Consider the following 26,119-nt stretch of genomic DNA (forward strand, 5'->3'; position numbering starts at 1 on the left):
ACTCGAGCTCATAGCCCAGTGCTCTAAAACAAAGGCGCTCTTCTCGGCATAAGCTCGTTATAGCTGCGTTGACTGTCCGCTCCACGGACAAACAGCGTTTTCCTGGCGCTTCTCGCAGTTGATTCCGTCCAGACCCTTGCCTCACACACTGAATGTCTGTCTAGTATCCTGACTTGATGAGGTAGTCGGCAAGACCTTCGACGGTAGAGGTGGCGTTGCCAGCGACCTGGGCCTCACCGTGGTGGCCGATGACGATGGCCTGGCCAGTCTTCGCAACAGCAACACCGAGGCGGCCCTGTTGTAATTAAGAAGTTAGTCAAAAGCGATGGGATTCGTGAATTAGGCGTCGTACCGATCGGGCGTAGATACTCCGGTCCTCGGCTCGGGCCATAACGTAACGCTCGCCAGCAATGTAGAGACCTTCAGCGAAAGCCTTATCCTTGGCAGCCGAGTCACCGCCGACGATGGCAGAGATGGCCTTCATCTCCTCAGGCTTGAGCTATAGTGGGGTTACAAGGTCAGTTTTGTTCATTAACGAGGGGCTAGCCAATCGATCCGAGAGGTTGAGTCGGTGAAGGAGGGTTTGCCGTACCTGGAGGTCAGGAGAAGAGGCCCAGGCGCTGTCGCCAGCAGCGCTGATGATGGCGCCCTTGTCAATGTGACCGGAGCCGACAAGGCTATCGAGACGAAAAATGTCAGCATTCGATCGGTATTCGTGCGGAAAGCATGATCATAGCCTATGATCAAGAGTTATAGGATCGATTGTATATACCTTGAGTCAATGTATGCTATATCGATGGAAAAGTCATCATGTCAGCTTTTTCGTCCAACATCAAGTTAGGGCTTCGAGATAGAGGTATTTGGAGGCGGTGATGAGGAACAAGGACGATGGCGGGGGAGGGGAAATCGATAGCGGGACGGTGAAGGATAGTAGAGACAGTGAGAAACTGACCTTGCCACGACATAGTGATGTGAGATGTGTGAAATTATAGGAACTGAGTGGTTGCAAGGAGGACGAGAAGGATGAGAGTTGCGACGCGAGGGCAAGAAGGTTTAGAGGTGAGGTTTGTTTTGGCGGGGGAGGTTGTCGACTGCTCTGATATGGTGATTCTTTGGAGCTTTGCCCCTCCAGGCCGCCATGAGTCCCCGCCAAAAAATGTTATCAAGCTCCAATGCTGTCCAATGAGTATTGGATACTTTTGTCGGTGACAGCTCATCGGTCATGGGACTGGTACTGTGTACTTGCAAACCCAACGGTTTTCAAATATGTCGGTCGGCATGATCAGCAGCATGCTTTCATGTCACGCATTTTTCTGCATTCCGAGATCACTGGCCTGTGTGACGTTCGATCCAGGCATGTAGAGGCTGTTGACTCAGCAGTAAAAGATGCAAGATCTTTGGACCTAACCTATACCTAGTAGCTGAGGAAGCTATTCAATTTTCGACGTCACCATAGAGCTTGAATTGGCGTTGGAGCTACGGGAAACGACTCTAGACGGTCCGTTGCTACTGTAAACGGCAATTTCCGCCAAGACTCATGTACCCTTGGTCCATGTTCGCTTCTAGGAACGACCTAGTAGATGAGTGCCAACACCAAGAACTAATATCGCAAGAGTATCTGATTGTGGTTACACTTAACGCCCGCTTAACCGCCGCTGGTAACTGAGAGTTCATCAAATGTTTCATATTCGCATTAGTTATCGTATGATGAAGGTGGCTTTCGGTAGCGCTGGCAATGTTTAGGGATCGACCAGATCAACTGCCGTCAAACCTGGAGGTTCTGATTCTCGAACGTTGGTTGTTGAATGAATGAGCTTAAGCTTAAAGCTATCTGGCTCCATTAGGTTGAGGTCGGATTTGTCTGTTACATCAACCATGTCTAACTATTGGAGAAAACAGCTAATAGTGATCGTGGATGTTCCTGGGAGTAAAGAGCCGTTCGAAAGCTCCAAGTCGCTAAGTCTGGTCATAACCGCCAGCTTTCATCATCAAACAGCTGCTTTGTACTCCGTAGCCGAAGGTCAGTCTTCGGAGTTGTATCTCGGTTATCCGAACGCTTCTAGTAAAGCCAACAAACTTTGAAATGAGGCCTACGAGAGACGAACTCCAAGCGAAGCACAGGCCGGGTATTGGTTCAAGAGACTTTTTACTGACTCAACAGCAGCTCATCGACATAGCTCCTAGGTGATATCCAAGCTCCAATACCCTTGGTGTTTCATGTCTTAAGAGACCTATTAAGAACGATAGCATTGCCGATAACTCTATGGAGCCGGAGTCACCCGTGGTGAAACAGACGTCGCCATTCTCCTTCATGAAGGACACTCTGGAGCTTCGAATGTAACTCTTCTTGACATGCTCAGGCGACTTCTAGGAAACTGTCGGATGCTACGAACATACAAATTGTCTTCTCTAGGGTATGTGAGCCTGGTTTCCTCTTTGGCCCGTGCTGGTTGTGCTACAATTGGAAATTGGCAATCTGAGACGAGTTGTAGAGACCCTAGCCGTGATATGAAACGGCGAGTTGAATGGGCAAAAACCCCTGAGCATTATTTTATTTTCTTACGACTATATCGCTTATTCTTCGGTGACGATCCAATCACTCACAACGGAAGCCTTACATCCTCAACTTCCCCTTTTGGGCACATATTTCCACCCAGCCGAAGTTACTGATCACGGTCCAGACTCAGCTCGACAACCAGCCCTACTGTAAATTGGATGGATCGGGTGCAATTGAATCCTCCCGCTGTCTCTAAGTGAGATGAAGGACGTTGGACAGACGCGCCGAGTGAGGCCAATGGCCAGCCCACGAGCCGCGCGCAACCTTAGTAGGTTCAAGTTCCGTGCCGCCACCTGAAAATTCTAGAAGACGGGTCAGCCACTTATTCGCTCACTGCTATGATTATCGACCTTCTGATGGATGGTTGCATGCTTTGCAGTGGAGGTTTGCCTGCAGTAGTCTTCGAAAGCTTGTGTTTCATAGAGGGCTGTGACAGGGTGGATATTGTTTGGGATACTCCGCGTCTTGTTCCTCTAATCTAAAAACCAGCTCAGCACATGCCCCATACTCGAGCATCATGCAAGTGCCGTTAAAGCAGTACGGCGCAGTAAATGAGGTATCGTACACGAGACCCTTCCAGTGCTCGTTGGCTGGGAGGAAGGTTACAGTGTCGTGTTAATACAGCCTAGCTGTTTGTCTTTCTTGACAACGAACACTTACAGGGATCGGATCCTTTTTCGTCCCTCGTTGACAGGTGACCACGATTCAGTTCTCAGGATCGTCCCCATGAATCGCTGTCACATTATGTCTGTGAGTCTTGTTGTTACAGAAGTAACCAGCCTTGGCCGTAAGTCCGTGTGAATGGGTTGCGTGTGTCATCGGGATCAGCGTTGACGTTGGAGATCCCAGCAACCGCGTAGATTGCCGCGTTCGCCGACTGAGACACTTCTTCTGTACATGTACGTACCCATCTCAAGGCTTATAAAGCCTCGTTCGTTGCTATTATTATAGCTAGCGCCTCTATTATCACCAATCTCGTACGTTGCGTTGCGGCGGCTAAGGTTACTTCTAAGAAGCGCCACAAGCAGTGAAACCTCAACTAGACAACCAACGAACCGCATAATTATTTCTCTCAAAGCATTAAATGAACCTCCAGGTTTGACGACTCTGACACACGACACTGGGGTCTCTTAGAACCCCCAAGGGCCCACTCCTTGATATGCTTTCGACAGGCCCCCCCTGGTCAGAGTAGTTCCTTGGCCGTAGCAGCCGTTGCATAGAAAGTTGAAGCAATCAATGCCGTCGGGCGTTAAAGATTTCAAAGTCAACATTCAGGAACCGTCGTCCCATCAATCTCAAACATTGACCAATGCCTCTTAGCTTGTTTCCCAAGACCGATCCCTGTAAATGTCAAGATGGGGTGTCTCTCCAAAATCTCTGTCGTTGGACAGATGATAAGCTGACGTTTCTTCTCTCTCATGTCCGCTTGCATCCATCTCATTTTGCTTCATCTGAGGCGTGGCAACCAATCCGGGGATCGGCTCTTGGATATCGAAATTGCTCTTGCGCTTATTACATTCCATCCTTGCACTCCATCGTCATCTTGGACCCAGTTCCCTGCTTGTTGCCGGCCGTTTAACCGCATTCGTCTCGATTCTCATCAACGGCTTCATACGATAGGCTTCCGTCAAAGGCGGGGTGGTCCCTGTGAGACGAGGGTCAGTTCTTGTCCAGAAATCATCGCAGGCTTTGTTTAAGAGGATCCTGGTCCCTGAGAAAGTCGGTCCTTGGTGAACCGTCTTCTGTGTCAGACCCTGTCGATGCAGGGAACTACTCAGTCAAAACAGAGGCCTTTTATCCTCTAAATCCAAGCATAGATCTCGCCCCCGCGCTGCATTGGGCTCTGCTTTGCTTCACCCACTGTTTGTGTGTCAATCTATTCTAGACGCTTTACAAAACGACCCCCTCGTGCGGTCGCGAGACACTTCTGTCATGGCTACAAATCTGTCACGGGCTGCTACTGTATCGGCTGCCTCCGGATATCAACGTCGTAGAGGAAGCTTCACCGCCGACTGGACAGACAGTCATTCTCTTTCCAAACATTCATTCGACAAGCGGGTTTCCAGAGACGATCTTGCACTCATTCTCAAGAGCTCAAAGAAGGGCAACGTGACGGCGTTTCATATACCGATCCATGGCCGACTTCCATCCCCCGAACACAGCCCGCGAACCTCGTCACTGACGAGAACGACTTGGGTACGAACTTCAACTCCGGATTCTATGATAGATTCTGGCGAGACTGGTGTTATTGCTGTTGGTATGGCAATTGGAAGTCCAACACAAATGGGAGACTTTGCGCCGGCGCCCTGGAATCCACAGAACAGAGCCATGAATGCCGCTGTCGACATCCCGGAGCCGATGCCAGAGCCTGTGCCAGAGCCAGTCGATGACACTCAGCAGAAGGCTCGGAAATGGGGTCTTTTTCGATCAAAATCGAAGCGAGCCACACGGCCAGAGAAGCCCCAACGATCTATGACGGAGAGTGTCAATACTTCTACCACATCATTAGGTTCTTCTGGAATGCCGACTTCAGCGCCAGCAGATCAGAGTTCACGGAAAATGCCAAAGCATAAGCCGATTGTAATTCGATCTCAAACTGAACCAATTATATCAGAACCCGCGCAGACGATTGCTGAAGTGCCCCGGTCGGTACCAACGTCGGCGGAGGTGAAACCTATCTCGCCAGGAAAACTAACAAAGGAGAAGCCTGCTCTTCAGCGCAAGGCATCAAAGGAATCGAAGCTGAAAGACCCGGGTTCGGGAGGTATAGGCCGTAAAATGTCGCTAAGAGGCCTTCGAGGTGACTCCAGCAAGAAGAGATCAGAAAAAGCAATCGCACCGCCGCCCTCATCGCCGCCACCGATGCCCGCTATTCCTCACTCTCTGCTAGATGTTGAGATTCCTAGCATCAAGATGGATCGATATAGTGTCATGTTTAACAGTGTTTTACAGCCACCGCAAGGGTCTGCCTCTTCACTTCTTGCTCGCCGACAGGCTACTCTCGATCATCTGAAGTCTGTGAAGGACGCAATCGCCGAGAATCGAGACGAGTCTCTTCGGCCACGGAGGGCAACGTCGCCACAACCCTCACCAACTTTTGTTTCCCAGGATAATTCAAAGCCTCTGCCTTCACCTCGGTTCCGAGCCAACACATCCCCGGCCTTATTGGACTCATCATATTATCACTCAGAGGAGTCTCCTGAGGCAGTTACGCCAAGAGTCGCCCAAGTTTCGCGGTCAGAATCTCAGCACAAGAAGTTCGCAGCGCAAGCTACGCATTATCAGCCTGCCCTTGTCTCTAAATTCAACAGACGTCCCAGTGCAGCGTCTACGGAGAATATAAGCGTTACTTCTGCAAAACAGACCTCGCCACCTGTGCCCATTATCTCGCCCAACACCCATCCCAAGCATTCGTCTCCGTTTACTCCCTCACCAGGCACAGTTCCCGAATCTCCTGAACACACAGACGACGAGAAAGATGTTCAGGTAGCTAAGGCAAGGCTCTCTTCGCCTTCGGAACCCTCGTGGCATATGGTCTCGCCCCCAGCTTCCATCACGTCCTCCGGCGCCGAAACCTCGAGGCGATTCTCTCCGTCCTCATCATTGGCCTCGCCCAAGAAGCAAGCTCCCGAGGCTGATGCCCAAGAGGCCTTACGCAACGCTGTTGAGATCTCGATTGCTCGCCAGATCAGCGTCTCGCACCAGCAACGCAAAATGCTGCACCCGTTAAAGAGCAACCCCAGCTTGAGACATCGAGGTAACGGCAGCCCGAGCGGACCAGGTTACATCCCGATTGAGAAGGATGAGCGTCTAGCTGAAACCAAGTCATCGACCCCTACCTTGGTGCATCCGAGGGAGTTGACTCACTCTCCTGATGCTTACCAAATGCACCGCAAGAGTGAGAGAGTAATTCTTGAGGAATCTTGAACTCAAATCTCATGACGAACAACCATATCGCCTTTTCGGTTTCATTTTATGTCTTGGCCACGATTTCTACAATACCCTTTTCATGATGCTCTGGCAGCATCTCACCATGGCGGACTCAACTGGTTTGAGCCGTCCTGTACATACCACAGAGGGTATCTTTCCCTCCTATACGTTTGTCTCCTTTGTATACTACGCTTTCAGTGACGGATATGCTTGGACATTATGGATTACGGATTTACAGCAAGGCGCCAGAGAAGCATGAATGGGCAAGACACGGGACAGCAGACTCGTCCCTAGAGCATCTCGTTGGAGTTTCTTCTTCTTCAAAAAGCAAAGGGGTTGTCATTTCTTTTTAAGCACTCTGGGTCAAAAGACTCGGATTTTATTCTTCTTTGTGTATCTTTCGATCAGATTAGGCTTGGTGATAAGAGAACATTTCACACTCGTCCAACTAGGGACTGTTTTTAACACGTCAAAAAGAATAGTTACCATTCGGCATTCATCTGCCTTTGATCGTCCTGCCTGTGATAAGATTCTTCTCCGTCTCTTCGACAAGTCTAGCTGCTGTAAAGACATGGCCCTGCGAATGAATGATGGACAAAACGATTGGAAGTATCTGCGCCATACGAATAACCAATCTCAATACCGACATCTCTTATATGCTGAAATGACGCCAGGTCCAACGCCGGAAAAACGAAATGATCCATTACATCAAAATACAGCATGAGTTCTGCTTCTTGGCTTGCTCTGTGGGATGGGTCAGTTGCTTTTCGATGAAGAAAAACTGGGAATGAACAGTGACATACGGTAAAACATCTTGCTTTGGGCGCTGAGACCATCACTCTTAGCTACCAGATCGTCGATCTTCTCTCCACGCTGTAGCACACTCTCGATGGTCTTGTGGAGAACGATCTTAGTCTCGTCAAGCTCCTTCTGAATCTTGAGGATGCTATCGGCCTGCTGGGGATCCTGGTACTTTGTGAGGTACTCCTTCAGCTCGGGCATGGAGAGAGCGGGTGTGCCGGTGGCCCAGCTGGAGCGGGGGTTCTTGGAGAGGAACTCGTCGACGACCTTGCTAAGAAGCTGATGTGCCACAAGGGCAGGGTACTGGTGATCGGAGATGATGATACCGCAGACACCCTCGGTGCGGCCGTAGGCGTGGAAAGTATAGTCTGTAGAATGCGCATGTAAGCTTGTGATTTCTCGAAGGAGCTGAATCAAGCATACCTTGCTCCTCAACATCCTGTCGCTGTCCAGGGCGGGTGCGCTCGGCGACGGTCTTTGCGAATAGGGTCATGAATTCGCCATAGCTGTTTCAAGTTTGCGAGTCAGTCCATGGACCGTCCGGATACGGAGATAGCGGTCGCAATGATAAGGTAGGGACTGACTTGTTGCGGGTGAATCGCGAATAGCTGCTGAGCTCCTTCTCAGCGACGATCTCATGAGCCGGCTGGCTCTCGTTGCGAAGGATCTGGTCACAGCAGCTTTGTTAGCCCAACTGGACGGAGGTCTCGATCGATCGGTGAGGGGCACAGGGACAGCGTACGCCGATGTAATGCAATTTCATGATTGCGGGATCAAGTTTGTGAGAAGCGGCGGTAATAAGTCGAAGGCGGAGCGCGCAGCTGGGCGATAGCGGGAGGGAAGGATTGGATGATTAGAGAGAGAGAGTTGAAGGATAGGGAGGATTTGAAGTTTGGTTGAATGTTGTCACTCCGTCACCGTAACTAAGGACTGACTTTAGGGGCGTCACATGTTCCCCACGACGCAGACGGGCTCTTCGACTAGGCCGCTGAATTTCCAAGGGCAGTTAGTGGCTGTAAGCATTACAGCCCACTGGCGGCTAGGCGGGGGCTTGTTTAGTGGGGTATTTGTTCGACCCAGAGCGGTATGACTCTTTGAAGAACAAGCAATTCACCGTCATGAACCAATCCTTTTCGATCAAGGACAACGTCAAAAGGACGTTGGCTGCCACCCGACAACTACAGGCAGCAGAATAACGACTCTTTTACCTCACATTCCTGTGTTCATACAGCATCACAAGACTTTCCCACTGGCCGACACGTAACAACTCTCATCTGGATAGTATCGATTACATCATGGCATCCTCGCAACTTAGTGCCGCAGAGGCACGATGGCGCGAACAATTTGCGGCTATGCAAGAAGCTATCGCCAACCTCAAAATTCCTCAAGAGAATGGATCAGTCGAAGATGATATCGATGATGACGAATTTGGTGGTTACTCCAGTGGAAATAGCGGCCAGGATGTCTGGGACTTTATCTCAGATGACGACCAGGAAGCCTTAAGCAGCGACTTCGCTGATGGAGACGCCCCAGATGGATCAGTTGTGGCAGATTACGGTGCCGAATGGTTTGCAATTAGATGTTCAGCCATCGCAGCCAAGAATGGACTGTCTGCTGATGTGTTTGAGAGCCAAATCATGAGTGTTCTCAACTCTAATCGCTCTGACGATGAGCTCCAGATCCAGCTTACTGACTTGGTAGGCTTTGATGATCTTGACTTTATCATCGAGATACTGGGTCACAGAAATGAGATCGTTTCAGCTGTCAAAAGTCAGAGTCAGGGGAGCTCCAGCGAACCTCGACTCCTGACCAAGGCTCAAAGAGAAGAAAACCTGCGTCGCCAAGATCAAGCACACAAATCTGCAACTCTTGCACCAGCACATTCAAAGGAACCCCAATACCCACACGTCTATAAAGCATACAGCGCTGGAAACACCCTGAGCTATGCCGGTAAAAAGTACGGACTGCCAGTTGGCAGTGAGCGGCTATCGTTTGACAAGTACGAGGAGTACTTTATCCCCGCTGGCAAGAAGGGTGTACTGGGCCCTGGACAGCGGCTTATTCCTGTCAAGGAACTCAATGGGTTGTGCCGGAATACATTCAAGGGCTACAAGACGCTTAACCGTATGCAGAGTCTTGTCTATCCTGTTGCCCATAAGACTAGTGAGAACATGTTGATATGTGCTCCTACTGGTGCTGTGAGTCCACTTGGACCAACATTTACTCTCAGCTACTAATATGACTAGGGTAAAACGGATGCTGCTATGCTTACCATTCTTCAAACAATTGCACAGAATGTTGAGCCTAACCCCTTCGAAGACCCGTCAGCCACAGAATTTGCTGTCAACGCCGATGACTTCAAAATCGTCTATGTTGCTCCCATGAAGGCGCTTGCTGCTGAGGTTACAGAGAAGCTAGGCAAGCGACTGGCCTGGCTTGGTATCAAATGTCGAGAGTACACTGGAGATATGCAGCTCACCAAGTCTGAAATCATCCAGACTCAAATTATTGTTACGACACCCGAGAAATGGGATGTCGTCACACGCAAGGGCACTGGAGACACGGAACTTGTTCAAAAAGTTCGTCTTCTCATTATAGACGAGGTACATATGCTTCATGATGAGAGAGGCGCTGTCCTAGAATCCCTTGTGGCTCGAACGGAACGGCAGGTTGAGAGTACGCAGTCTCTCATTCGAATTGTTGGTCTCAGTGCCACACTACCCAATTATGTCGATGTCGCCGATTTCCTGAAAGTCAACAAATATGCAGGCCTATTCTACTTCGACTCGTCCTTCCGCCCTGTTCCTTTGGAACAACATTTCATCGGCGTCAAAGGAAAGGCTGGAACAAAGCAATCGAAGGAGAATCTTGATCAGGTCGCTTTTGACAAGGTCAAAGAGATGCTCGAGCGTGATCATCAAGTCATGGTGTTCGTTCACTCACGAAGAGACACGCAGTTTACAGCGCGAATGCTGCACCAGAAGGCCATTGATGCCATGTGTGCAGATCTCCTTGACCCAAGCTATCATCCTGGGTTTGAGCAAGCGTCGCGTGATATCAAGCAGTCCAAGTCCAAGGAGATTCGTGAGCTCCTATCCAAGGGCATTGGTGTTCACCACGCTGGAATGGCAAGATCTGACCGAAACTTGATGGAAAGACTATTTGGAGAGGGTGTCCTGAAGGTTCTTTGCTGTACCGCCACTCTAGCATGGGGTGTCAACTTGCCTGCCGCAGCAGTCGTAATCAAGGGAACTCAGGTTTACAGCGCCCAGGATGGTAAATTTGTCGATCTGGGAATTCTTGACGTACTGCAGATCTTTGGTCGAGCTGGTCGTCCTCAATTCGAAGATACTGGTATCGGCATGATCTGCACAACCCACGACAAGCTAACCCATTACCTGACTGCCGTGACGGAACAGCAGCCCATCGAATCGAAATTCTCGACGAAGCTAGTTGACAATCTGAATGCTGAAATCGCACTCGGAACTGTCACTTCTATTCCGGACGCCGTCCAGTGGATCGGATACTCGTACCTCTTCGTGCGCATGCAAAGGAGCCCAATGTCTTATGGCATAGAATGGTCAGAAATTCGCGACGACCCAAACCTGGTTCAAAGACGCCGTCAGCTTGCTATTCAGGCTGCCAAAACCTTGCAGCAATGCCAGATGATTATCTACAATGAAAGGACAGATGAGCTGCGCAGCAAGGATATCGGAAGAATTGCCAGTCAATACTATATTCTCCACACAAGTATCCAAGTTTTCAACGCCATGATGCAACCTCAGGCCACAGAGGCCGACATTCTAAAGATGATCAGTATGAGTGGAGAGTTTGACAACATCCAATCCAGAGATAGTGAGGAGAAGGAGTTGACTCATCTACGTCGAGAGATCATCCCATGTGATGTGGATGGAGGCATTGACACCCCTCAGGCAAAAACAAACATTTTGCTACAGTCTTACATCTCGAAAGCGCAGCCGGAAGATTTCGCCCTCTCAAATGACATGAACTACGTTGCTCAGCAGTCTGGGCGTATTTGTCGAGCACTCTTCATGCTTGCCCTCAATCGCCGATGGGGTCACCAGTGCCTCGTGCTTCTAACTCTGGCAAAGTCGATTGAAAAGCGCATCTGGCCCTACCAGCATCCTCTTCATCAGTTTGACCTTGCAAAGTCGGTCCTGAACCAGCTCGACGCGAAAGAGAACTTGACAATTGAGACCATGAAAGACATGGAGCCTGCAGAGATTGGAGGTTTGATCCACAACCAGAGTGCCGGCAAGAATATTGCCAAGATCCTGAACAACTTTCCGACTGTTCACGTCGAGGCTGAAATCGCTCCCCTAAACCGAGATGTGTTGCGTATTAAGCTCTATGTTATTCCCGATTTCCGATGGCACGACCAGATTCATGGAACCTCAGAATCGTTCTACATTTGGGTCGAGAATTCTGAGACTTCAGAGATATACCATCATGAATTTTTCATCCTAAACAGAAGAAAGTTACATGATGATCATGAGCTAAACTTCACAATTCCCCTTTCTGATCCCTTGCCTAGCCAGATATACGTCCGAGCCGTCTCAGACAGATGGCTAGGAGCTGAGACCGTCACCCCGGTCTCCTTCCAGCATCTCATCCGTCCAGACACTGAAAGCGTCTATACTGACCTCCTGAATCTTCAACCACTACCTATCTCGGCCCTCAAGAACCCTGCGCTTGAAGAACTCTATGCCAAGCGCTTCGAGTACTTCAACCCCATGCAAACGCAAATCTTCCACACGCTTTACCATACGCCTGCCAATGTGCTTCTTGGATCACCCACTGGTAGCGGCAAGACTGTTGCTGCAGAGCTTGCCATGTGGTGGGCTTTCCGTGAAAGACCCAAGTCAAAGGTTGTCTATATTGCGCCAATGAAGGCACTTGTCCGCGAGCGAGTCAAAGACTGGGGAGTTAGATTGGCGCGACCACTGGGCTTGAAGTTGGTGGAGTTAACTGGTGACAATACTCCCGATACTAGAACTATCCAGGACGCTGATATCATCATCACCACGCCTGAGAAGTGGGACGGTATTTCTCGTTCATGGCAGACAAGAGGGTACGTTCGACAAGTGAGCCTGGTCATTATTGACGAGATTCATCTTCTGGCTGGAGATCGTGGGCCTATTCTCGAGATCATTGTGTCCCGTATGAACTACATCGCTTCCTCGACCAAGAATGCCGTCCGTCTCCTGGGTATGTCAACTGCTTGCGCCAACGCGACAGACCTGGGTAACTGGCTAGGTGTCAAAGAAGGTCTTTTCAACTTTAAGCACTCAGTCCGTCCTGTTCCTCTGGAATTATACATCGATGGCTTCCCAGAAGTCAGGGGATTCTGTCCTTTGATGCAGTCTATGAATCGCCCCACCTTCTTGGCTGTTAAGAATCACAGTCCTGACAAGCCCGTCATTGTTTTCGTTCCCTCGCGAAGACAAACTCGTCTGACTGCAAAGGATCTCATCAACTTTTGTGGTATGGAAGATAACCCCCGACGATTCCTTCACATGGATGAAGATGATTTGCAGCTTAACCTTGCTCGAGTCAAGGATGACGCGCTGAAGGAAGCCATCAACTTTGGAATTGGTCTACATCACGCAGGTCTAGTTGAGTCGGATCGTCAGCTTGCTGAAGAGTTGTTCTTGAACAACAAGATCCAGATCCTGGTCGCCACTAGTACTCTCGCCTGGGGTGTCAACTTGCCTGCTCATCTGGTTGTCGTCAAAGGAACACAATTCTTCGATGCCAAAATTGAGGCATACAAAGACATGGACTTGACCGATGTTCTGCAAATGTTGGGTCGTGCCGGTCGTCCTCAGTTCGATAACTCGGGAGTTGCACGTATCTTTACCCAGGATTCCAAGAAGGACTTTTACAAGCACTTCCTTCACACTGGCTTCCCGGTAGAGTCCTCGCTTCACACCGTTTTGGATAACCATCTTTGCGCCGAAGTCTCGGCTGAGACCATTGTCACCAAACAGGACGCGCTCGACTATCTCACATGGACATTCTTCTTCAGGCGACTACACAAGAATCCGTCGTACTACGGACTCGAGATTTCTGCTGAGGAGCACAATAGCATCGCTGCTCAGCAGCTTGCTAATGAATACATGATTGAGATGGTTAGCAAGTCACTCAACGAGCTTGCTGACTCTAAATGTGTTGAGGTGTTCCCCAATGGCGACGTTGATCCCACACCTCTTGGCAAGATCATGAGTTACTACTACCTCTCGCACAAGACGATCCGCCACCTTGTCAAGCACGCGAAAGCTCAAGCTTCATTCCTGGACGTTTTGTCATGGATGTCCCGCGCTACCGAGTACGACGAACTCCCCGTGCGCCATAATGAAGACCTCATAAACAACACTCTTTCGGACAACTTGCCATTCCCTGGCCACGCCTTTGGGCTGCCTATGTGGGATCCTCACGTGAAGGCTTTCCTGCTTCTTCAAGCACATATGTCTCAGATAGACCTTCCAATCACTGATTATGTTGGTGATCAGACGAGTGTTCTCGATCAGGCTATCCGTGTCATACAGGCTTCCATCGATGTTCTGACCGAGCTTGGTTATCTGTCCAGTTGCCTGCAAATGATGGCTCTTCTCCAGTCGATCAAGTCGGCTCGTTGGCCTACTGATGCACCAGTGTCCATCTTACCTACGATCGAGCCTGACGTCAAGAACGATATACCAATTGCTAAGATCAGCGCGCTGACTAGACCTCAGGCGATGCAACTTGCTAAGAAGCTTGGTGTATCTGCGAGCCAGCACAACCGTTTCGCTCGTGCGGTATCTATCCTACCTAACGTCGAGGTATCCATCGCTGCAGCCACGGCACTCTCAGTGACCATTGGTCTTAAGCGTCTCAACCAGCTGGTCGAGCGAGAGGCTCGCATCTACGCACCCAAGTTCCCTAAACCACAAACAGAATCGTGGTTCGTTATCGTGGCTGATTTGGCACGGGACGAAGTCATTGCAGTGAAGCGTGTGGGTTGGACCACGAACCCCAATCGCAAGCTCGAGGCTGGTGGTCGACCCACGGCGAAGACAACCATCAAGCTCCCTCCGGCTCAGGCAGGCCAGGCCCGCAAGTTCGACGTTCTTGTTGTCAGCGATGCTTATCCGGGGCTTGAATATCGTGTTGAGGGTGTCGATATTCCTGCTCCGCCCACTGTGGATGATGCTGTGCAATCAAAGAAGGCGGATGCGTCTGGGTCAAAATGATGGAAGCCAGATGGACGTTGACTCGAATCATGCGGTCATGACAGATACACTGAGCGATTTACAGTGAATTCAGGTAGATCTATCAATGAGCACGATTAGGGAAGAGTGCTTTGGTGTGCCTCCTGTGTTAGACAGATTTGAAGGGGCACCCTTGTAATAGATTGGTACTTAATGGGTGCTTAAGACAACACATCGATGTTGATGTTCTTGCCGACCTTCAGTTACGTGATAACAAGATATATTACAGTCAAACTTTCTCTACAGTAGCCCTGAACCCATCTGTTATTAAGGTGGTAACTATTCTAGGTTCAGCACAGACACTTGTCCCATTTTAATTCCTGGTTGCCAGGCTAGCCCAGGATTGAATCCTTAAAGTCAATGACACCTACATTTCCAGCCGGAATTTTGACGAAGCAGCCATTTATAGGTAGAGACCCTGATTATCTTGACCACATTCAACATTAGTTGTAAATTTCCCGGGTCTGTCACGACTCTTTCATTTATAAGCATACTCACGGCGCCTAAATTAGCGAGATTCATGCACTGCATTTCCACGTATAGCGGTTGCTATTAGACACGGCGTGTTTCTAAATGTCAAAACTTCGAATTCTCATCTCAGGCGGTGGCATCGCTGGTCCATCTGCCGCTTTCTGGCTCTCCCGTCTCGGCCATTCTTGTACCATTATAGAAAGATTCCCCTCACTACGCACTGGAGGTCAACAGATTGACATTCGCGGCCAAGGCATTGAAGCTGCGAAGCGCATGGGTATCCTTGAAGAGATCCGAAACAAAGCAGTTGATGAAGATGGTCTGCAATGGGTTGATTCGCAAGGGAAGCAGAAGGCTCTACTTGAAAGGAATGATTCGGGGAAAGGGAGACAATCATTCACAAGTGAGTTCGAAGTCATGAGAGGAGATTTGTGCAAGATCATATACGAGGTGACGAGACAAAGAGCCCAATATCGCTTCGGAACATCGATTGAGAGCTTTGAGAATGTTGGCGATAAGGTGAAGGTCATATTTTCGGATGGAGCTCACGAGAGCTACGATCTTGTCATTGCTGCAGACGGTCAAGGCTCGAGAGTCCGACGAAAGCTATTCGCTGATGACCCTGAAGCTGTTCATGTGCGCGACCTCAATCTGAATGGATGTTACTATAATCTGCCACGGGAAGCAGGCGATAAAAATCTTGCCACTGTATACAGCGCCCCAGGCCGCCGCGTGATCTCAACGCGTTGGCATTCGAAGGATAGAGGTCAAGCATATCTTATGACAATGTCCCATGTGGAAGAGCTGAAGGAGGTCATGAGTCAGGACGTCAACGCTCAGAAGAGGCTTTTTGCACAGATCTTTAAGGATGCAGGGTGGCAGGCTCCGAGACTCATCAAGGCTATGCACGAGACCGAAGACTTTTACGCACAGTCTATCGTGCAGATCAAGACTAAGACTTGGTCAAAGGGGAGAGTTGTTCTGCTGGGTGACGCAGGATATGCTCCATCTCCACTGACGGGTGTGGGAACTACACTCGCTTTGATAGGAGCCTGTGTTCTCAGCGGAGAAATTGCGAGACATGGCCATGATATCCCCAGAGCTCTCAAGGCGTATGAAGATACTCTGAGACCATACATCGAGAAGTCTCAAAAACTGCCGTCGTTTGTCCCCGGTATCGCATATCCAAAGACGAACTTTGGGATCAAGTTGCAGTACTCGATTATTGGGCTTGTCACCAAGCTTAAGATTGATAAGGCGATTCTTGCTGTATTGCCGGAGAATAAAGGGACTTGGAGAATACCTGCTTATGAAGAGCTGGGGGTTTTAAAGGGATGATATATGAGTTGTGATCTGATCGCACAAACGTATCAGGAATGCCAAAGGACTCCCAGCTGAAGTTAGTTTTAGGCAATTTTAGAGGAACAACGTCATAATTTAGAGTAGTTCTACCAAAACCATGTCTAAATAAAAGTTCGAATGCTTGAGAGCTATTTTTTTGGCCTAAAACTCTCTTAGAGTGAGTCACTCATGTCCAAAGAAATAAAAGTCAATATGCACCCATCATAAAAAGGGGATTTACGTGACGGAAACCCTCTGTCCTCTGTGTCCCTCTTCGTAACTCGTAAAAACACCAAGTCTTCCAACAAAATGGGCACTTTGATGCACATAAGTCGCTTACTTTACCTTCCCTTCGAGTTAAGGGAGATGATCAGGGGCTTTTCAGCCTCAACCGGAGATGCAAATGGACTATTGAGATGTTGCCGTCAAACCAGAGACGAATTCTCTCCTTACTGTCAGCTCCCTGACAATATCAACGAACTTCACAAGCTTAAGATCCTAGTAGACTCGACGTACGACCATGGAATTTGGCTCAAGTTTGATTACTACTGGAAGCAAAATGGTCACATTCGCCACGCTGTGAGCGCCATGCAGGATATGAGTGATCCCATGGTTTTGCGTCTTGGCAGGATGAGAAATATTGACGGCATCTTCGTGGCACTACGTGCCCCAAGACGAGGTCACTTTTTCGGGGCGTTTATGATGATGTTTGCCAAGATGGATGATGTCTACGCCTACATCTGCAACAGGTCAAAGTTTCGCAAAAACAAGGGGTGGCCCTCAGACGCCAGAATCACCATTTGTTTTACCACTGAAGGTGTGCAATCCAGCCAGTCAACAAGAGAGGCAAAGAACTTCTGGGAGTACCGAGCAACGAAGATACTCGAGGATCCTTTAAGGCAGCATATAACAGACCGGGCACAGATGCCCTACTTCTACGAGTACTTTCTTATTTTTTGGGCTAGACTGCTAAGTGTGCCCACGATTCTTCACGATAGAGCAGTACGGAGTCATGGGCATCGAGGCTATCAGCTACCAGCTCGCAATACCGTGCCTGGCTATTTGCGAAAGGAGTTCAAGGAGACACTTCTCGACTTCCAGAAGAACATCGCCTCGTATGCGGCCAGGATGCTAGTTGCAGATGTAAAAAGCATATACGACCCAGAATTGTCTGGCGTTAGTAATGTGGGAGCTCCAGACCAGCTGGCCTGGGAGCATATCAACTACCACACAAAGAGTCTCAGGGCCAGGTATCAATTTATGTTAGACAACTTGGTTGGCCCTGTCGGAGGCTGTTTGGATATGTTGCGCTTGCATCGTTTCAAGACGATGCTTTTGTCACCACTTAATTACTTCAGCCACCATGAATGGTATGTTGGAAGAGATAGTGGTGGACTTGCTGGAGCTTCTAGCAAGATCAATCGTTACCTGAGGGCACTATTTGATCCTTACGCGACAGGGGAAGCTCTCCGTCTGCGACAAACATGTTCGCATCTTCGTGCGGTTCCTTGGGCCACTGCTTCTCCAACAATTGCTCTTGAGTCTCGTTCTTCCTCCCTCTGGTTAGAGCACTATCCCAATGGTATTCGGTACTACTGGAACGGCACGAGTCTCGTCGAATGGAATTTTCGATGGGAAGCGAAGAAATATCAGTTACGCATTGGACCACGCTGGAGAGAGGATATGGTGGCGCGTTTGAGCCGATGGTGGGAATGCATGGGGTGCTGTCAAGGTTCGCTACATTGTATGAGCGAGCTTGCATCCCCTTGCGACCGAAGGCGCCTCCGAAGTTCGTATGCCTTCGTTCAGGACTACGATTCCGATGACCCATATGACCAGTTGCAGTCAGAGGATATTAGGAACGGCCGACCAGTGATAGTCAGTCGAGAGTGCATTCGGAAATTGAAGTTCAAGAAGGGCAGGCATTGGCTTGGTGGTGGTTGCAGCTATCGGAAGCTCGCTTCAGAGTATACAAGTTGGAACATCAAGTCACGTTCCAGGGAAACCACTACGGAGAAGAAGGAGTTCAAGTTGGTATGCTGTGCATACTCAGTTGAAGCTTTGTGTAGTGAGCGAGTTGCTCGTTGAGAGGAATAGGGTACTGTCTAATACAGGTCGTCTCGAAGAATATCTTCCCATAGCGACAGTAATCGCTAGAGAATATATAGTAAGGAAACTCTATCAGCCGTTTTTCGTTTCACTTCAAGTTAACCTATAGTTATATACAATATCTATAGAAATCTATATGTTTGCAGTTAACCTCATCCTTGAGATACGGATTAGGGTGACACTCTAGGGAGGGAAAGAAAACTTAAGACCTTAATCGTAAATAATAAAAAGATTTAGGTAAATTTATATAAATTTAATATCTTTTATTCCATTTTAGAATATAGTTTATAGAGTTTATTTTAATACCTTATACTAAGGTCTGGTATTTTCTTACTCTATGAGGACACTTTAATCTAGAGATGCTGGGATGTGTATCGGATTGAGTGGACATCCCAAACAGAGCCGGCAGGTTGGTTCTCGTAAGGAGAGCGGCTCTGCGGTTCGTCATTCCGAATCACGTTTATCGAGACGGACTTCTCGGGCCGTAATACCCTGGTTTGCATAGCATTAATTTTCTGCATCACCAACAGACATTGATACTCTGTAGGCAAGCATAAAACTGATGGGTTATGCACCATGACTCGCATTGTTGTTTATTATTTTCAGTTCCTATGATTGATCCTGTGCTTTACTAGCAATACACCAATTGAATCTTTCTATAGTATTTATCTATATCTCTGATATTATCTAGAATATTCTTCCAATCCTTCTGTAGTTACAGTAGCAATGGCAGATGTCGTTACGCTCCCGATGTTGTATTGTCGATCTGTAGGGTAGTATTTTCTTAGCGCCGCACCTCAAACAGCTTGTGTTAGAGAGGGTACAAGGACTACGTTGCACAGGGAGATAAGCTCTGACAGGCCCTTGTCAGGTCGGTTCATCCTTTATTCAAGCTTAGTATTTACCTTCAAGCTTTGGTTTCTATGCTTAAACTTAATGCTGAGTATAGTTAACTCGAAGTTTAATCAGACTGTCATTTGTGACTATTCACAACCACGTATACCCGTCGTAAACACAGACAATGGTTTTCGCAACCTAGTTCAAGTGACACTCATCAAATATATCCTGTTTCTTCGTTTCGTAGCGTTTTATCGTTTTGAATTGATTGTACGTTGTTTATCTTGATCTGACAGACAAGAAACACCAAACTTCTCAAAACACTCTCGTTTGCATTTCTCGTCCGAAGCCATCCTCGCATCGTACAAACATACACGACTCGTTTCAAGGGAATGCAACTCCCCGAGGAAAACGAAAACCTATCGTCTTCGCATAACCCCTTGAAACCAGACACCAAAATATTTCGGTCGCACATACAAAATTCTCCCCCAGTCGGAGATGGCAATTCTACGGTTTCAGGTGAAGAAGCGGATCTGCCAAGACCACAGGAGAGGAAGAGAATCGAAATTCCCATCGTTTACCGGCGCCTACTTCTCGAAAAGAATAGACTCGCCGATGCCTGGGATATTTTAGACTTGAACGGTGGACGGGAACGGTGGCGTAGGCGGGATCGCTCCAATGGGGTGTGCCCCGATATTAAAGGTGCCCAGGGGCTAGGTTTCACCGTTAGACACTCGTCCAATCATGGGAGCATCCTGTAGAGCCTCAAACCAAACTTGGCAGGGGGTTAGCGTAACGCCTTGTTTTTTTGACAGCAGGCCCAGGGCCTAGCGTCTGTAGTGTAAGCCAGCCCTGGCCCAGGCCCAAGGGTTTCAATTTCCGCTATGCGTTTGCTGCAAGCGAGCTTATTTTTCCGTCTATCAATGTCTATGTCGTTATGGGGTACGCACCAAAGGCGAGACGCCTGAACAGCAAGGGATCCTTCTAAGTTCTCCTGAGGGTAGATTTTGTTCCCTGATCTGATCTAGATTCAACTGTCACTCGCTGGAGATGGTCCCAGCACACCATGTTTGAGGTTATGGCATGGCTTCTTGACGAGATGAAGTCAACTGAACTGAAGTGAGCTGATCCTTGTGGTGGGGCTGACCGTAGTTTCCGCCCTGGAGAGGAACAGGATGGAATAGGATAGGAACAGGAATAGTTGGAGCCAGGGCCTAATCTCAAGCCCAAGGCGTCGAGATTTGATATATAAGTCGACATCCTTCGTCGTCCCAATACCTTCTCTTCTTCCTTTCCACACTCGTCGTAGCAAAATCAGTCTTTCTTCTTTCTATCTTCACTTTCTTTCAATTTGGCTGTGCCAAACCTTCATTCTTTCTAACAAACCACCGAAGCTCGAACTTTTTTTTCACTTCCGCGACTTCTCGCTTCATCCAATCCTTTAACCAACATCAACTCAAACATATAACTATCTATCAAGATGCGTTTCTCCGCTTCCGCTGCTGCTCTGGCCATGGCCACCACCGTCTCGGCCCACGCTCAGGTCTATGGCCTCTGGGTCAACGGCGAGGACCAGGGTGATGGACGCAACGTCTACATCCGATCTCCCGCCAGCAACTCTCCCGTCAAGGACCTCACCAGCCCTGACCTCGTCTGCAACGTCAACGGTGGCAAGGCTGCCCCTAAGTTCGTCAAGGCTGCTTCCGGTGACGAGCTCACCTTCGAGTGGTACCACGATAACCGTGGAGATGATATCATCGATGGCAGCCACAAGGGTCCCATCATCACCTACATTGCTCCCTACACCGAGAACGACGGCACTGGTGCTATCTGGACCAAGATCGCTGAGGACGGTTACGATGGCAGTGAGTGGGCTGTTGACAAGCTCATCAAGGCCAAGGGCAAGTCCACCTTCACTCTTCCCTCTGCCCTGAAGGCTGGCAAGTACATTGTCCGCCAGGAGATCATCGCTCACCATGAGTCCGATGTTGCCTACGCCTCCAACCCCGCTCGCGGTGCTCAGTTCTACCCCTCTTGCGCTCAGGTTGAGGTCACTGGCTCCGGCACTGCTGTCCCTGATGAGAAGTTCGACTTCAACAAGGGCTACACCTCCACTGATAAGGGCATTGTCTTCAACCTCTACGGTTCTTACACCACCTACGACATCCCCGGCCCTGCTGTCTGGAAGGGTACCTCTTCCGGCTCCGACTCCGGCTCCACTCCCGAGACTCCTGCTGCCACTTCCGCCGCCGCTGAGGCCCCCGCCGCTACCTCCGCCGCTACCTCCGCTGCTGCTGAGGCCCCTGCTGCTACCCAGCCCGCTGGTGGCAACGCCGGCTCCGAGACTCAGGCTCCCGCCCCTACTCCTACCTTCGCCACCATTGTCCGACCCTCCGAGGGTGCCTCTGCTCCCACTGAGGCTCCTTCTGCTCCCGTCACTCCCCCCAAGACCGGCTGCTCTTCCAAGCGCCGCCGTGCTCGCCGCGCTGCCCGCCGATCTCTGTAAAGAGCTCGAAAGAGTTCTGAGCAGTGGGGAGTGAGCAACATACGATACGTCCGTGACGTGTCCATGGACTTCTTTGCCAGCAAAAAAACGAATTTGTCCCTCCCCAGTGGAGGGCGATGAAACTGCATCTTTGCAGATGGCTTTCTGTTTGTAAATAGATTGTGCGCTGGCTTTTCAGTTGCATATCTTGTATAAATTTTATTACGACGATTGATCTAACTTACTTTTCCTCCCTAATACATTGTGATATGGAGCTTGCATGGCTCTTTAAGTGCTATGAATGTGTCGAAGGCTTCAGTTGAGGCTTCAGGGCTTCTATGCCTCAGACACTCGCCTGTCAACACTGTAGAAACCAAAGTGAGTTTACTGGCCAATTCCACTGTATGTATGAAAAACAAGAATAAGCCTCGAACTTAGTTTAGAAAGGCATTGTGATGCTCAAAATTAAACGATGGTATCTACCGAGTCAAGGCAGGCGCATGAAGAGTTGTCCATGTGTCACGGCCGGGAAAAGTGGATCCTTCCGGGCTTCCTCCGTCTTTGCTCATTAGGCAGATTGACAGCTTGTTAGGCGGTACTACCGGTCTAACTTTTCCTGCATATCAACCTCTAATATTTGGCTTTGAGAGAGCTGGGGTCATAGCATTAAGTCTGTTCTGCGCAAACTTAATCGTCATAAGCGAATAGCACTAGGATTTACTCCCGAGGGAGCAGAGTCACCGAGTTTTCAATATGTCAGCACTGCTCATGCATCTTACATCACATCACATCAGTGACGTTCACCAGCAAAGCAACTTTGAGTTTGTTAGGCATCAAAATTCTGATTGACCGGTCCAATTAGCTTCCTCAGGATGGCCCAATATGTAATCTTTTCTCTTGTATGATCTATCACTAAGTTCTTCACATATGAAACCTGGTCCCTGAAGAGTTCACACCCTCTCGCGCTTGTGCAACATATCGGGAGCACAAATCGAGTCTACATATGATCGATAACATGTGAGTTATAGAAAACGCAGCAACATCACATCTCCTTGATTGGATGTAATTTGTGCAACGTAATCGACTGGTCGATATGAATACGCAGGCCGAGAAAAGTGAGGCTGACGAGGAGCTAGTCTCGCCTGGACGTTCTGGGACGCTCGAATCATTATTGCGGAATACCCTCACTGCTTTTCAGAAAGCTCCGGCGTATTCACCGTGTTTTGTGAGATAGATAGGTGGTTGGCTAAGGCTTGAATTGTATGGCCCAGTCATTGGGACTTTGGGTCACATTGAGTTGAACGGTACATTTGTTGCGGCCCAATGCATTCTTGAACCCAACACATATGACATTGATCCCGGCCCAACTGGTAGCCTCAACTCTCCAGGTTGTATAAGTTGTACTTGTACGAGATCCTTCGCCAAGCACAAGCCAACTGATCGGCTCTTGGGTCGTTGCACGTCTAGCAATCATGTGTGACGAGTGAGTAGATCCCCAGGACCAGGTCGCTATCGGCAATTAGACTACTGTGAGTCTGCCACGTGGTGCGTCTACCAATGCCAGGTTTGTTCAATTAGTGCTCCGGTGCTTCGTGCGTGGACCTGGTAATACCACTGGCGCGGCTCTGCGTCTATACGACCAATCACCGTCAGATCGGATCGACGACACCTCACATTTGTCAAGGTTGAAAAGACCATGGAAATGAGTTCATTTGAATTTTTCTTTTCCAATGGTTGACAATATGCTTTTCTGATAATGTAGTGGTTGAAAGTTGAGGTAGATGTGTTGTCAGCGACAATGACGGTATGTGCCAGAGGGAGAAACACTCGACTTGAAGGAGTCGAGAATCCAGACCAAACCTACCAGATGAAGCATAAAGCGAAGCCGTTTGTGAAATTGCCAATTTTGAACTCATGATCTTGTGATGGACGCAACGTCTCAAGTCGGCTTTATGTCATTCAGGGATTTGTGTTAGGAGCCAGAACTTAATGTGAGCGGGTCAAACACAGATATTCTTCATTCCACTTATCTCCATGTGACTGAATTTCGAATAAGAAATCAGGCCGAGAAACTCTTTTAGTTTCAGCAATTCAGAGAGGCATCAGAAGCGCCTGAGATTCCGAATTCCGAGAACGCCCCTAGAAAGTATCTTGAGTGATTTGATACGAGAGAACCTAATGATTGGTAGAAAGCTCGACAAAGTGGTTGCCTAAGGGGCGGGTGTTTGTATAGAAACCAGAAAACTCACACTCTGGAATCCAGAGAGTGGCGCAAATATTAGTCAAAAGATTTTTGAAAGCCGACCACTGCACTTAACCTCCGGACATTGAAGTTCGCGCATGTGAGTAGAATCCTCTCGGTATGCTAGGCCTTTTGCAGTTGCTTACTGTCATGCTGTGGGGAGTGCGCGTGAAAGGGCAATGGACGTCATGATGTGGTGAAAAAAGGGGCGATGCTGAGGAAATCTGTGTAGCTTCATCAAACTATTAGCCAGGCTTTGCTCAAGTAGATCTCAGGACTGTGTGCCAGATACCAGAAGCAAAGCCAGGCAGCCACAGAAGACATACAGCACTTTTGGTTCGGGCGGTTTCCTGCACAGCGACCAGCAAGACGCATGTATTTGGGCCTTTGCAATAAAACCATTTCCATTGGGGCCACTCCACGTATATGAAATATGCGTGGCCACGAATCCACTCGGTCTGCGATTTAGTGCTAGGGAACAAGTCATAGCAGTGGCAATGGCTGGGTGCTGAGGATTGTCTGCCTCACAGCGTCTATGAGACCTGCCGACTGTTGGACAGGGCGGTTGAAAGCCGACGAGCCGGAAGTGTCATTAGTATTCAGCATTATAGGGGAGTGCAATTCATAATTCTCCCCTCTAATCTAAATAGCGTCACAAGAAAGTCCACAGCCCTGAGGCGTAGTGTCCGCAGAGCCAGCCTCCAGTAGAACCAGGGGCCGTACTCACACGGCTGTGTCCAGCAATAATCTTGATGTACGACTAGCAGTTGGCACAGTTCACTGCTTTGGGCACGAATGTGGGTACCTAAGATCTTTGAAGGGATCGAGTTGCTTTTGAGCCGCATGCCATGGTAGAGTATAGAAGGAGCCAGGAGGATTTCATACCGATGAGGGACGAAGTAGACAACAATCAATACGAAAGTGTTCTGGCAACGATTTTAATGTTATGGGTCCACCAAAAGCAACGCATCTCAGACGCAGTAGCCGGAAGAAAGTCTTGACAACTTCGTTTCACAGCGGCTGGCCACGCACTGTACCCTCCAAGGGTGGTTATGCCTCCACGCACAGCACTGAGACAATAGGCCACAGTCAAGCGAGGGCTTCTCTTGGCAAGACTCGCATCAAGATTATAGCGGTCTCTACCGGGGATCGGACTAAAGAAGCTCAGGTGTGGGCTTGGTTGAGGGACGCTGATCGGCCCTGGGAAGGTTTCAGTTTGCCGGACGTATACAATCTAGGCAGTCCACAAGTCGTTCAAAAACCAGCCAAGGGCTCTCCCGAAAAAATGAAGAGGAATAGAGGTCGATCCTCTCGAAGAGAACGGAACCCAAATGACACAGGCAACAAAGCTCGGCCGGCGGCTTCAGGATGCAGCTTATTCAGGGAACAGGGGGAGGGACCGCAACCAAAAAGGCATTCTGCAGAACCTCTGGTAAGTTCACAGCCCGATTTGTTCGACAGCACTCTGACATGATGCCATCAGTAAAGTGGCCCTGGTCTTTGCAGAGTCTTGACGCGAAAACCGGGAGCACAATGTCCTGTTGACCACTGCTTTTAACTCTGGACTTCACCGTATAGGCTGGCCTGCTCTCTTTCAATCTTTTTCCTTTTCGAGGTACCTGAGGCACAGGATATCACGCCACGTCTTATCCCGGCAAACAACGTAATTGGACATGCAACCGCACGACGCAGACATTTGGGACGCAAGGGATCCAAACATGGCTAACACTGCTGCAAACTAGCGAATTGTGGTGTCCGTGATCAATAGTAGTCAAAGGCGCATGCGGCAGCGATTGTGACATGCGAGTTTAGTTTGCAGTAGTTTTTTTTGGATGAAAGATGGGGGTACCGTGGATGTTGAGATTGTTCAGCTGGTCAAGCAAACCAACATCAATGCCACCCCGAGTTACAAGGATGGATGAGAGCTCAGCGGGGTAACCACAATTTGAACAACATCAGGGTTTTATCTTCTTCGTCGCCTGGTAATTAGTAACATGCAGGAATCCAATACCATTGTGTACTTATCTTGCATGCTGTATCCCTCATTTTCACTGGTAAGGTGTTGCTGTGTTGAT

The 26,119-nt window shown here is 49.1% G+C and overlaps 7 protein-coding genes across 7 annotated transcripts; 5 read left to right on the plus strand and 2 right to left on the minus strand.

Moving 5' to 3' along the window:
• Positions 1-160: 160 nt before the first annotated feature.
• On the minus strand, positions 161-965 carry FMAN_02732 (putative profilin; the record flags this gene model as incomplete). Its single annotated transcript, XM_041820331.1, has 5 exons — positions 161-295; positions 353-499; positions 593-677; positions 773-788; positions 845-965. 5 exons carry the CDS (start codon positions 963-965, stop codon positions 161-163), a joined length of 504 nt encoding a protein of 167 aa, XP_041686222.1.
• Positions 966-4,489: 3,524 nt separating this feature from the next.
• On the plus strand, positions 4,490-6,484 carry FMAN_02733 (uncharacterized protein; the record flags this gene model as incomplete). Its single annotated transcript, XM_041820332.1, has 1 exon — positions 4,490-6,484. One exon carries the CDS (start codon positions 4,490-4,492, stop codon positions 6,482-6,484), a length of 1,995 nt encoding a protein of 664 aa, XP_041686223.1.
• Positions 6,485-7,190: 706 nt separating this feature from the next.
• On the minus strand, positions 7,191-8,051 carry FMAN_02734 (putative YKT6-SNARE protein for Endoplasmic Reticulum-Golgi transport; the record flags this gene model as incomplete). Its single annotated transcript, XM_041820333.1, has 5 exons — positions 7,191-7,231; positions 7,291-7,656; positions 7,712-7,794; positions 7,873-7,955; positions 8,031-8,051. 5 exons carry the CDS (start codon positions 8,049-8,051, stop codon positions 7,191-7,193), a joined length of 594 nt encoding a protein of 197 aa, XP_041686224.1.
• Positions 8,052-8,583: 532 nt separating this feature from the next.
• FMAN_02735 (putative RNA helicase) lies at positions 8,584-14,541 on the plus strand (the record flags this gene model as incomplete). Its single annotated transcript, XM_041820335.1, has 2 exons — positions 8,584-9,486; positions 9,535-14,541. 2 exons carry the CDS (start codon positions 8,584-8,586, stop codon positions 14,539-14,541), a joined length of 5,910 nt encoding a protein of 1,969 aa, XP_041686225.1.
• A 591-nt stretch (positions 14,542-15,132) lies between these two features.
• FMAN_02736 (related to 2-polyprenyl-6-methoxyphenol hydroxylase and related FAD-dependent oxidoreductases) lies at positions 15,133-16,368 on the plus strand (the record flags this gene model as incomplete). The annotated part of the gene is made up of 1 exon (XM_041820336.1): positions 15,133-16,368. One exon carries the CDS (start codon positions 15,133-15,135, stop codon positions 16,366-16,368), a length of 1,236 nt encoding a protein of 411 aa, XP_041686226.1.
• A 312-nt stretch (positions 16,369-16,680) lies between these two features.
• On the plus strand, positions 16,681-18,459 carry FMAN_16186 (uncharacterized protein; the record flags this gene model as incomplete). Its single annotated transcript, XM_041820337.1, has 1 exon — positions 16,681-18,459. The coding sequence occupies one exon, from the start codon at positions 16,681-16,683 to the stop codon at positions 18,457-18,459; it is 1,779 nt and encodes a 592-aa protein (XP_041686227.1).
• A 2,338-nt stretch (positions 18,460-20,797) lies between these two features.
• FMAN_02737 (uncharacterized protein) lies at positions 20,798-21,823 on the plus strand (the record flags this gene model as incomplete). Its single annotated transcript, XM_041820338.1, has 1 exon — positions 20,798-21,823. One exon carries the CDS (start codon positions 20,798-20,800, stop codon positions 21,821-21,823), a length of 1,026 nt encoding a protein of 341 aa, XP_041686228.1.
• Between the last annotated feature and the right edge of the window lie 4,296 nt (positions 21,824-26,119).

Source organism: Fusarium mangiferae (genome assembly GCF_900044065.1).
Source record: "Fusarium mangiferae strain MRC7560 genome assembly, contig: FMAN_scaffold010, whole genome shotgun sequence".
NCBI classification, from domain to species: Eukaryota; Fungi; Ascomycota; class Sordariomycetes; order Hypocreales; family Nectriaceae; genus Fusarium; species Fusarium mangiferae.